Below are 12,628 nucleotides of genomic sequence, written 5' to 3'. Positions count from 1 at the left end.
AGGTATTATCTATGTAAGTTGTAATTTATTTAATAGTTATCCTTTTAATATTATAATACGTAGTCATTATTATAAGGTAAGTTGTAATATATTAATATATATTAATTAAATATATTTATGTATTTATACTTATTAAATATATTATATTATATATAGATATATTTTAATTATTTATATTATGAAATTTTTATTAAAAAGTTTTAAAAAAATAAAAATAAAGATATTATATTATTTTATATATTTAAATTAAAAAATATATAAATTAAAATTATTAATAGTTACTCGTATTAGTTCGGATAATTTTCTAGTTTATTTATATGGTTTATAAATGTATTGATCTGCGTTCTGCATTATATAAGCAATCAGATGGGTGGGTTTCAGGGTGGGTATGGTTATGAAAACACTTGATTTTACTTTTATCATTAGGGTGGGATTGGATACAGCGCAGAGGCTTGCGAGTCATGAAAAATGTTATGAGCATTTGTTAATGCAATCTTTGTTTTGCACTTCACATGATTACAAAACTATCAGCATGCCATCATTGAAGATTGAAGCAATTACAATGTAAAGGTGAAAAATAACAATATGGGTTATAGAAAATGGGGGAAAAAAATCAAGTCTTCCCAAAAGTTGGGTGCTGTGTTTGGGATGAAAATGTAGGAACTCAGCTTTGTTTTGTATGGTCTAATGTGCATTAGTCACCAGTTTGCTGTTGAGGAAACTCAAGCTTTGTTTTACTGGCCAAATCCTTGAATCACGGTTCATGGAGGACCATTCCTGTAGTTATGGGAGATTATTTGAAAATCCGGCAGAGAAAGGCATTTGTAGGCTCTGCCATTGTTGAAGCAGTAGATCAGCAATTTGGTTAACTTTTAGTTCTAAAGACTGCAATACTGCACCAATCTTTACATCAATGAAGCATATATGATCGATTATTTCTACTTGACATCAACAATTTTGATTGGTACGGTAAACAAGCTACTACTGGTTGCTCGGTTTAATATCTATACAATAACATGTATTTTAACTTTGTTTTCACATCCAATTTTCTGCGCCCAAATCAACCAGAGCCAATCTTGGCTCTCTAAATGGAGTTTCAGGTAAAGCTCAAAGAAAATCAATCTTTGTTAAGTGAACATTTTAGCAATTGTAGTTCTAGGTAATGCACTGAATCTTGCTGACTGTAACTCAGTTGGGCTGGGGACCCCTCTTCGAATTGAAAATGGATAACTATTAGACAAGCTTCTGTTGATTATGTGAGAATCTACGAACACAACCACGACTGTGATATCATCATGAAAATGTCTTCTCAACCCTGGTTTAATTTTTTCCAAATCTGAATACCTCATTTCCCTTTTTTTGGCTGCTTCCTTAAGTGCAGCTTTAGCGAGTCTTTTGGTTATTCCCTGCATTGAAATCAAAACATGCTTTGGTTAATGGTTTGAGGCAACATATGCTCCATACTATTTTTTTTTTCTCTTTCCCGAAGCCATACCATTATTTGTATTATAATGGATTAGTTAATTTCAGATTTTTCTTGCAGGATAAAAACTAACGTCGTTTAGCCATAAAAACCAGCAAAGAAAAATCCATGGTAGTGGAGATCTTGAGGTGATTACAATTGATGCTAATAATCTGGGTAGTGTTGTATATGTACTATAATAATATTCACGCAACAGTGGTTAAGGTAATAAAATCTATTTTGCAAAACATGGAAGTGAGGATTGAACTTACATGGCGAGGGAAATTTTGCACAATTTCAACAGCCTCTTGGTTGCTAAGATGCTCCCATAAACCATCAGAAGCAAATATGAGGAACTGATCTTCTGATTGGAGTTTATGGACTAAGATTGATGGCTCTGAACTGAGGATTGGCTTGTGGAATGGTTCAGCCGATCTGTACTTGGACTGTAGAGGATCTTTGTTGAATTCTGCCCTTTTAAGATAGGCATCCCCAATGGATCTTGAAACCTGCAATGATAACTCATCAAGAAATCCAAAATGGTTGATCAATTTAGTACAAACAACATTTATGGTATACAGATAGTTTTTGTGCTCTAGGAATGGAAATTACCTGTATGATGCCTTTGACACACCACACTTTGTGCTTCAAGACAACAATCTGGGAATCATCAGGATGTAAAGATCGAAGTTCATTTCTAACAGATTCTATATTTGCATTGTGCTCCCTAGATAATTGCATGGCTTTAACTCTCAGTTTTCCTGTTTCTGCTCTCCCCAAGACTGCCCGAGAGTCTGCAGCATTCGCAATATACAACTGTCCATAGCATACAACTCCCACTAAACAGCAAGATCCTACCGATGCTATTTGGGGTCTATTGAGCCACTGTTTTCTCACAAGAGAAACAAAGTCCTCTTCTGTTGCTGAAAAAGCTCTCTTAATAACGTTTCCTGATACGTCCTGCTGCTTAGACACCAATGCTGCATCATAAAGTAACTGCAAGGATTTAGCTTTCTGATGGTAAAGTTACATCCTGAATAGATACGCAAGCTCTTAGAATTTGGAAACAATGCCTGCACTTGTACATGAGAACCATCTAAACTCAAGCGACTGAGTGCATAGGATCTTTTTATTGCTATTTGTCGCAACGTGTTTTGCGGTTGTCAGGCAATTCACACTGAAGTGTGAAAATGTAAGAAGTCGCCATTCTAATTTTTGCAGGAAAAATAGAGAAAACCTTTTATTATATTTTCGAAACTTCTTCTATTCCAGAGATTCAAGGTTCGGGGTCTTTATACGTGTGGGGGAAGGTGTTAAGCACCCCTAAGAGATGGATGAATTTAAGGATGTGCTCAAATGAATTAATGTCAATAATTTGAAATAGAGCTTAATATTGGTTCCTTGCATTTGATAGGATATATAAATGTAGAAACGCTTAAATATCTCACTATTAGGGTAAGTCAAATACACAAGTAAGTCAAGCGACCCTAAAAATGAATTTTGACTTAATTTGATTTTTGTTTTATGTTTATTTTTAAAAACTTTTTATTTTAAAGAGGCTTCTAAATTTCTAAATTTGACGAATAATCTAATGAAATTTTATTTGAAAATTAAATTTGGTTTGAAAATTAAATTGGGCTTTAAAAATTAAATTTGTTGAAATAAAATCTTGCCTAAAATGAAATTATCTTAAAAAATTGACTTATAAATTAAAATTTTTAGAAATTAGATTAACTTGAAAATTAAAATATGTTTGAAATTGAAAATGGATTTTAAAATAGATAATTGGTTTTAAGATTTTTAATTTTATTTTTTTTTAATTCACATTATTAAAAAAATAGAAGCCAATTATTTTTAAGAAATTAAATTTTAGTTTTATTTTAAAAAGTTTCAGTTATTTTATTAAATATAAATATTGTTAAAAGGAGTCAAACATAGATGTGATGCAAGTGATGCCTACTTAACATTTTATTAATTTCCTCCTTTTTTCTTAATTAAAACTTTAATACCAAGAAATGTGTCATTTAGTTCTTAGGAATTCCAATAGATTGTGAAAACTTTCAACTCTTCATTATTGATCCCATCATCGGTGTCTAAATAACTGATGGTGTTATGTGTGTGGTGCGCTTAATTATTAATGAAATGTAATTTATAAATTGAACACATATGTTACTTACAAGTTGATCGAAAGATTTAACAAGATGCCCCCAAAGTCAAATTTTCTTTCTATTTGCAGCTCTCAATCAGCCAAATAATTCATATCACAAGAATAATGTTATCTATTACATCTATCGCTACTTTTAATTATTTTGATTTATTGGGTATTATCATCACACCTAATAAACTATTACTTATTAATTTTAGGTTCAAGATGCAATTATCATCGAACCTAAAATTTTCATTTTATTTCATTTTATGGGATTTAAGATGAAATTATCATTAAATTTCTCAAAGATTTTATTATTTTAATTTTATTTGATTTATAGAGTTTAAGATGAAATTATCATTAAACTCTAAAAAAGTCTTAACTATTTGACTTATAGGATTTAAAATAAAGTTATCACTAAACCCTAACAAATTTTATATGCTTCATTTTTAAATTCGTAGGATTTAAAATGAAATTATCATTAAATCCTAACAACCCTGAGATTTTAAAATCATGAGGTTTAAGATACAATTATCATTAGACTTAAAATATTTATTTCTAATTTTGTAATTAATAAGGTCTAAAATGAAACTATCATTAGACCTCCAATTATTTTTAATTTTTTATTTTAGTTTATTGTTATGGAGTTCAAGATTATATCTTATATTTAGGTGATGAAACTATCAACCAACCCAACAAATTTTAATTAACGATTGATTTCTTTTTAAAAATATGTTTAAGTTGAAATTACCATCAAATACTAATTAAGGTCTACGATGAAATTATCAATAAACTCAAAGATTTAATTAATTCATTTCCATTGGACTTTAATAGGGCTTAAGAAGAATTTCCCATTAAAACTCACAATTTAGATTAATTATTTTATTTTAATAGGTATAGGGTAACATTACCATTAAACCTAAAACATTAATTATAATTTTTTTAAATAGGATTTAAAGTAGTGAAATTACAATTAAACCCCAAAGTTTTAATTTAGATTTTTATCTTTAGAATTTATGATAAAATTATCAATAAGCCTAATAAATTAATATGATTTTGTGAGGTCTATGATACAATTATCATTAGACCGAAGATCTTGTTCCATTAATCCAATTTGCTCATTTTTATTTTATTTTTTTGTTTTTAGGATTTATAATCAAATTATCAATAAATTCCAATCAATCTTTTAATTAATATTTTTAATTACAAAGTCTAAGATGCACTTATCAATAAACCTAGAATAATTAATTTTAAATTCATGACAAACAGGGTATAAGATGAAATTATCATTAGACCTCCGATATTTAAATTTTACTTTAATTTAATTTGTTTATTTACTTTGTTTTTCAAGATTTATGATGAAAATATTAGTAAATTTAAAATTTTAATTAATTTTAATTTCATTTATTTAATATTTATTTTTAGTATTTACAATGGAACTCTTACTATTTTTTTAAATAAATTATCTATCCAAACCATAACCCGGATGTAAAAGAGCCTTATATTTGGACTCAACAAAAAAGAAAAGAAAAAAAAATAATAAAAGTAAATAAATAAAAATTAATTGATGAGATCTAAAATGAATTAACAAGTTTTTCACACTCTGTAAATTACACATAATCCGAACACGTACATTTCATTTCAACATGATAGATAATTTTTAAACTCATAGAAAATTGAATAGTCAATTCATATATCAATAAATCATTTAGCAAAGTACATTTTCAATTTACCCAGCATTATAATTGATTACCAATAAATAACAATCAATGTTTCATTTTCTCAATCACTATCAAAGTAAAAAGAAATCAACTCAACAACTAAAACAACCTGAATTTTAAAGCTACAAATTTCAAATATCATCTTATTAAAGCCATAAATTTATTTATTTTAACAAAACCCATTAAAATTGAATGAAAATTAATCTAATAGAGTTGTTTGAGATCAAGAAAGAGACCTTAATCTTTGGAGCAAAACTGAGAATTGGACAGAAGAAAGCTGATGCAAGAATGAAATCTTGGAGGAGACAACATTTTTTTTTTTGGAGATGATTCGTTCTCCCATTTTAAAGAGAAGCTTCTGTTTTTTCGAGAGAGTCAAAGGGAGTGAAAATGTTTCTCTTTTCACATGGAGCTAAGTTGTTTTCAAGAGAGCAATCAAAGGAAAAATGAAGAGTTTCCTTATACAGGTAGATAAAAAGTTTAGGAAATTTAATAAAATTAATTCATCATTAATTGATTTTATTTTCTTTTGTTTCTTCAAAACAAAATTGTATAACTAAAATTTAATGTCAACAAATTAAAACCCAATAGAATATTTCTTTTCCCTATAATAAATAAATAAAATTTAGGATAAATTGAAAATGTAAAATGAATTTCAAGATTGAAATTAAAATCAAAATTGAATTCAAACAAACCTTTTAATTTGCACTTTTAATTAAATAATAAAAATAAAATTACTATTTGAGAACCAAAACTAAAAAAAGAAAATAAAATAAAAAAAGGAAAGATTGAAATAAAAAATGTCAATTAATAGATTGATTGTTTTTTCTTTACTTTTCTATTTTATTTTATTTTTATTTTTTTAAAAAATTATTTTCGGTCGGACAAAATATTATGTCAACACTATTAACTGATTTTGAACAGATCAGACAACAGAACTAGCTTTACCAGTAACATTATCAGAACAATTAAGGCTGAAACATACCCTTGAAATTGGAGAAAAGATTGTGACTGATAAACCTTGAAGCCTCAATTCCAGCATGTCCATCATATACCCCAATGAAAGTTCCCTGAGGACCTGAATTGCAAGAGCTCAAAGGCCCTGATTCAAGCTGGCTTTGGTCCTCCAATAAATTGTTGGCTTGAATAACAGCCATTGAGAACTTTCCATAAAGATGGTTCCCCAAGTCCTTGTACCACACCAATCCATCAACCTTTCCGCTGGCATCATCGTCAACACGAGGTCTCCAACACGGTTTAACCATTTTTAAGAGATCGCAACCGATGACTACAAGATTAGGATACAACGTATATATTTATATTTATGCAAAAGACCCAGCAATGGATATGTTCATAGAAGCCAATCTAAGAAAACAATGAATTGAAAAGTGAAGCTATATAGTCATTTAAACCGGACAGCGTCAATAAGTACAATTCATAAATAAAGACCAAAAGCGTATGGGCTAAGTGAACTGATAAGTGGACATTGAGACAAGAAGGCAATGGCTTTTATGTGAGTTTAGAGAAAGTGCTATGCACCTTGAATCTGGTTAGTGCACGTTTGGTCCTTCCATGTGTGCCATATTTCAAAAAAACATATAGAAGAAAACATGGATTTGGTATTGGCAGAGTCTGGTCTGAGATCAGAGAGATAAATGGGAGGAATGGATAAGAGAAGGCTTTGGAGTTTTTAGGTACAAGATCTTTATTTCTGATGAGATCCAAGGATTGGAAAATAAAGAGATTTTAAATTAAAATGCTTGACATTGTTGTTCTCATGTTGCTTTGTCTTCTGTGTTTTAAGTTTCTGTGGCCTAGTGGGGTTTCTATGGCTTCCCTTCTCTTCTTCAATTGCATTGAAAAAAAAAAAAAAGAAGTTAAATCATAATCCATTTCTTGGCTTTAGGATAGATTGCATCCTCAGTCGTCAGACGGTTGTAAAATATGAATTCTAAGTAAGCACATGCACTTGGAAAAATTAATAAAACCAAAGAAACCCTCATCGTTAAAATTATAGTGTATACATTAATAAGTTTTACTCAATGGAGTAATTTTTATAATTATGTTACGATGTCTCGAGTTCAAGTCGGAATTAAAGCCAGATGAAAAACCAAAAACTTGCTTATGCATGCGTGTTCTAAGTAGCTAGGTACCTCGAAGCAGGATCCATATTGTCCCACATTTTTGTACGTTCTTGTTGCATGGAACAAAGATGGATGGGTCTTCCTTTCCTTCATCATTATTACAGGGAAAAGAGAAAAGGAAAAGGGGAAAAAAAAAAGATCAATGGGTCTAATCTCCATAACAGGGCCAGGATAGACAAACAGGGTACAGCAGAGAAACTGAAGAGAGGTACATGCACTAGAACATCACCAAACAGCTAATGCATATGATTCCACCAACTTGGTCTGCAACTGGGAAACTTCCTTGTCAGTAAAAATAGGCTCATTTCATATGTCATCTGCCACAACCCACCATCAAAATACAACCCCCCCACCACCACCACCCACCGAATGGCGTAAACTAACGTATAATTTATTGGATGGTTACAAGAAGACAATGGATGTCAGTTCGTGCTGCCTGATATTCTCAGTCAATGGATATCATCAGCAGGCAATGGGGCAACGCTATATTATATGGAGAGGCTTGTATGATACATGTATGTGCACGTGCATATATACTGGTGATTTGGGATTTTTTTAGAATATATCCTATATAATTCTTTAATTTTATGACTTCCATACGTATTTTAAGTAATTAAGATTCACACATATCTCGTTGAAATGGGAGGAACAAGATTAATGCTTTGATTTTTCTCCCTTTTTCATTTTGTAAGGAGCATTGGGAGCTTAATAAGTAGGCAATACTTGCGTCTTTTGAGTAAACAAAAACAAATGTTGAAGGTTTAGTTGTGGACCGAGCTCTCCACTGCTTCTGAAGCATAAGAAATAAACACCTATACTTGTTTTAAAGGTTTTTCTGTTATTGGATCTTATAGTTTTTAAAGGAATAAATATAATATCATTGAATTAAAATTCATCTATTATTACCGGTGGTTTACCTCAGTCAATTTAACGGCAAAAAATGTTCCCATGATAAACAGCTTCTGGATGGACAGAGCCTCCCAGGTTCCAATCCATAACCCACGACCTGTTATTCATGGCCATCTGGTTTGATTTGGTTTCAGCCCAAATGAATAGAACAAGGGCCTTGTACTGTGGGCATCATTAATATGTATATTCAAGGGGGAAGAAAAAAAAAAACGAAGGTGCTCAGTCAACTGACTGCACTCGACCATAAAGATTCAATCAAATTTTTTTTTTTTTTAAGTCAATCAAAAAGTAGGAACAGAGTTGGGACCCAGATTAAAGCATCCTGATCTTGACAGAAAATGTCCAAGAATTTACATGCTCACAATTACATAGCTTTACGGTCTCCATTAAATGCAATAGTAAATTTGGCCAGCACTCGGCCCCTAATCTTTGTTTTGGCCATTTTCTTTCAGAGCAAAAAGAGCATTAATTAAGGATCATTACCCTAGTGTCCCTTTCTGCTCTATGTGTTTTATATAACTAACATCATTACTATTAACACACATGCATCATTCAAATTGGCCCAACTCTAATCATGTTTCTTCTGTCCATTGAGCTTTGTATATTTTCTCTTGCACTTCACTAATGCTTTTGTTCACTACCTTCAACTCACTGATCTTGGTGGGTTCTGCCATAGTACTCAAAAGCCACAGGAACTAATGCCAATGAGTTATCCACATAGTCCTCATTATCACTCTCACTTCTTCTTTCATTACTCTCCATAGGAGCTTCTAACTTTGAATAGCTGAATGCATTATTATTATTACTATTACCATACATAATCAGAATTCATCAATACTTAGCTTAAACAAATCCCATCATGCAAATATGAGTTAGTATACATAAGGACATTTTAAGAAAATATAAATAAAAAAGGACATTGCTTTACCTCTGAGTTTCTGCCTTTGAATCTTGACAACTTGGAGTGCACTGGTATCTAGATTTGGGTAGCAGAGAATCTTTGAGGTTAGAATCATAGTTGGTATCTAAAGTATCTCGAGTGCTTGAACTGCTTTCAGTGGGAAGACTAGAATGATTTTGAATAGATGCAGCTGTGTCTTGGACATTCTCCTTCATATCTTCAAAGTCTTGGGCCTTTGTCACGGATTCTTGGTCTTTGGGGCCTGAAGTAGTAGCAGATGATGTGCAAGAAGACCCACAATTCTCATATGAATCTGACTGATCTAATTCCTCTAATGCGGGAGAAATTTTCAGGGACTCGAGCTTCTTCTTCAAAAATTTAAGCTTCTTTTCAGCTTTTTGCCTCAGTTTGGTCTCTTCTCTGAGTTTGTTCTCCAGCTCTATCAACTGTAATAAAGAAACCAGAGATATCAGAATGAGTACCCTGTAGATAATATACTTCATGCGGTAACATGGATCAATAAGTACCCAACAAAGGAAAAGAGCAGACCTTATTACCCATGAGCTGTGCTTCCTCTTTAGCAACCCTTGAAGCTTGTCTCTCTGCAAGCAATCTTCCTCTTAGACATTCTAAAGTCCTCAAGCTATCCTCTACTTCCATTTTCTTCTTTTCACTGAGAGATGGCCCATATCACAATGTGAGAAACGAGAAGAAGAAGAAGAAGAGAGATTTAGCATGAACCCACCTCAATCTTTTGTCTTCCTTTGCAGCAGTCATTTTCTTTTCCTCTGGTAGCAGCTTAATGAGTTTAATCCTAAGCAAGGGCCAAAACTACAGGAGAAAGAAAGAGAAGAGAAGAGCCATCTCCACCTTACCACTGTTTCTGATTTTTAGAGCCTAAAATTGTACAATTTTTATGAAGAAAAAAGAAGGGACAAGTGAATAATTAAGTTGCTGCAAATACAAGATTGTAGGACATCAATGTAAATCATGGCTTCTTACTTTTATATAAAAATATTTATTATTCTAACAACTTTATTTAATATAAAGAAAACAATAATTCTTTTTGGTGACTCTACACTGAACAAACCAATGCGATTGTTTTAGATTCAACATTTTTTTTTAAGCATAAATGAAATCTAATCTTCAATGTAAGTAGAATGCAAGTTGCGTTTATATTGGTGGGCATTGGGCAACGACACAAAAGAAGGTGACCAATGTGAGAGTACATTCAAGTTTTGAAATTGAAAGATATCACAAGAACACTTATTTTGATTGGAGCTTGTTTTTCACATGAGGTCTGACCCCAAATCGTCTTCTTCTTCCACTGTATCCTTCTTTTTAAAATGTGGTTTGTTTTGCAGTTAATGGATTGTGTATTTGTGATATTGAAAGTAAAGAAGCAGCTTGCATTAGACTCAAAGAAAAGAAACTAGTTATTAGCACTTGAAACTTTTTTTTTAAATACAGACTAGAATAGAAACAGTGGGAAAGCCAAGAAACAAGGCCAACAGGTTGGTCACTAAGAACATGAAAACCCAAAAGATAAGAAGCAGCTGAAGTATGTAGCCAATCTGCAGCAAAATTACCCTCCCTGTACACGTGCAGAACCCGAGCTTGAGAGAAACTTTGCAAAAGCAGCTGAATGGATTTAACTAAAGATACACAATTGCCAATGCCAATGGGACTAATCGAACCAGAAAGCATATTGACTACACACAAGTTTATCACATTCAGCAATTATATTAGAAATTCCCAAGCCTTCGGCTAACTGCAATCCATGAAACATTGCCCATAGCTCAGCTTTGACAATCTAGCATTTATCCAAGTTAGAAACAAAACCGCTGACCCAATTGCCGACCAATTTCGAATCCACCAAACGCCTGCCCAGAAAAATTATGAAAATATCCATTTGTGTTGATCTTAAAGAAATGAGCTGGTGGGAGCTTCCAACTAACAGAGAGAGGTTCTCGAGGACAACCGAACAAATTAACTGAAACTTTGTTAAAAGCTATTTTAAAAGGTCGCAATAAGAAGGATCTCATTCACCAAACCATCTACTCCCAGAAATTTATTATTAAACATAAAATCATTTCGAGAATGCCACAAGTGCCACCAGCCTACACCTATTAAGAGATTCTATGGCAATCGTTGGACAAACAGAACGAAATTGCTCAAATTAGAAGAAATCCAATCCTCAACAGATAAACTTGGACCACAAAAGAAATCCCAATTCATGGGCGGCCGGAGTCTCCGCCAGACATTCGCAGTCATTGGACAATCCCTCAAGATGTGTACAAGTAAAGAAAAGAGTCATACATATGCATGGTGTAAGTATGGCATTAGTTTAGAAAAGAAAGCAATATTTTCCTATAAAAAGGAAGAGGTTGCTGCTGGAAGAAGGAGAGAGTGCAGAGAGTTAAAGAAGAGTTTTGAGAGAACTAACAAAATGAGAAAGAAAATAAAGAAAAAATCTTCGAATGTATGTATGTAAATCCTCTGTTTTAGTAATGAAATTGTGTTTTCTTCTCTTCTACTTGTTCTAATATAAATCTCTCTTAACTTTCTTAGTTTTTTCTTCCTTCAAATCCAAGAGACTCAACATCAGCAGAACACAAAGAACATAAAAGGAAACACCCAAAATGCCTTCTGCATTTCTCCAAATTGGTTAACAAACCATTATTCAGAATCAGCCATAGAACATCCTTGCCCTTTGGGGCCTAATCCACCTCCAAATTTTCCCCAAATTGGGGAAGAGATATTACCATTTCCGTGAAACAAATGAAGATACGCAGTTTTGAAGGAAAAACGACCTAAAGAAGAAGGTGCCCAGAAAATAGCATCTTCGTCAAAACAATTAAACGGTGGCAGACCTGCTGCAATATGACAAATAACATCTTGGGGAAGTCTATTGCTAAAGCTGGTCCACCGCCAGTCGCCTCCCTGGTCCATAAAATTGTTAAATTTTTATCAATCAAAACTCTCCACCATTAATTTCCAGTTGTACATTTATACATTCTTTTCATGTTTAATTGTAGGGCTACAATTCCATTCTGGGTGGAGCCAGCTTTCGTTGTCTTCTCTACATTATCAATTATCTTTTTCTTTTAAAATAAAATTGAAAATTTCAATTTCATGAAGCCATCTTCTGCTTTTTTTTTTTTTTATTATTTTTGGCCAAAATTATATATATATATATATATATATATATATTTCATAAATATATAAAATTTTCTATATTTACTATGCCATAAAATTTTAATAGATCAAAATTTAAAATTTCAATTAAAAATTTTAGAATACTTTTAAAAATATTATATATATTATAATTTAGTAAAAATACCA

General features: G+C 31.9%; 2 protein-coding genes across 3 annotated transcripts; both read right to left on the bottom strand.

The window, feature by feature from the left end:
* Positions 1-401: 401 nt before the first annotated feature.
* Positions 402-6,704, bottom strand: LOC110655002 (probable protein phosphatase 2C 38). The gene is made up of 4 exons (XM_021811158.2): positions 6,315-6,704; positions 2,075-2,442; positions 1,735-1,971; positions 402-1,406 (listed from the first exon to the last, which is right to left on the bottom strand). The coding sequence occupies exons 1-4, from the start codon at positions 6,592-6,594 to the stop codon at positions 1,128-1,130; spliced, it is 1,164 nt and encodes a 387-aa protein (XP_021666850.2). The 5' UTR covers positions 6,595-6,704; the 3' UTR covers positions 402-1,127.
* Positions 6,705-8,737: 2,033 nt separating this feature from the next.
* LOC110655000 (uncharacterized) lies at positions 8,738-12,264 on the bottom strand. 2 transcript variants are annotated; one of them, XM_021811155.2, is made up of 4 exons: positions 10,029-12,264; positions 9,833-9,956; positions 9,311-9,729; positions 8,738-9,187 (listed from the first exon to the last, which is right to left on the bottom strand). In XM_021811155.2, exons 1-4 carry the CDS (start codon positions 10,058-10,060, stop codon positions 9,031-9,033), a joined length of 732 nt encoding a protein of 243 aa, XP_021666847.2. In that variant the 5' UTR covers positions 10,061-12,264; the 3' UTR covers positions 8,738-9,030. The 2 variants fall into 2 exon arrangements, with proteins under 2 accessions (XP_021666847.2, XP_021666848.2); XM_021811156.2 differs by having other exon boundaries at positions 8,738-9,166.
* Between the last annotated feature and the right edge of the window lie 364 nt (positions 12,265-12,628).

The sequence above is a fragment of the Hevea brasiliensis genome, chromosome 3, assembly GCF_030052815.1.
Source record: "Hevea brasiliensis isolate MT/VB/25A 57/8 chromosome 3, ASM3005281v1, whole genome shotgun sequence".
Lineage (NCBI taxonomy): Eukaryota > Viridiplantae > Streptophyta > Magnoliopsida > Malpighiales > Euphorbiaceae > Hevea > Hevea brasiliensis.
This window is presented reverse-complemented; position numbering and strand designations above follow the sequence as displayed.

Coding starts and splice junctions, on each gene's coding strand:
- LOC110655002 (XM_021811158.2), bottom strand. CDS start 6,594: ATGGTTAAACCGTGTTGGAGACCTCGTGTTGACGATGATGCCAGCGGA. Junction 2,443..6,314: donor TCTTTTCTCCAATTTCAAGG/GTATGTTTCAGC, acceptor TTTATGATGCAG/CATTGGTGTCTAAGCAGCAG. Junction 1,972..2,074: donor GTGTCAAAGGCATCATACAG/GTAATTTCCATT, acceptor TTATCATTGCAG/GTTTCAAGATCCATTGGGGA.
- LOC110655000 (XM_021811155.2), bottom strand. CDS start 10,060: ATGACTGCTGCAAAGGAAGACAAAAGATTGAG. Junction 9,957..10,028: donor AAGGAAGACAAAAGATTGAG/GTGGGTTCATGC, acceptor GCCATCTCTCAG/TGAAAAGAAGAAAATGGAAG. Junction 9,730..9,832: donor CACAGCTCATGGGTAATAAG/GTCTGCTCTTTT, acceptor TCTTTATTACAG/TTGATAGAGCTGGAGAACAA.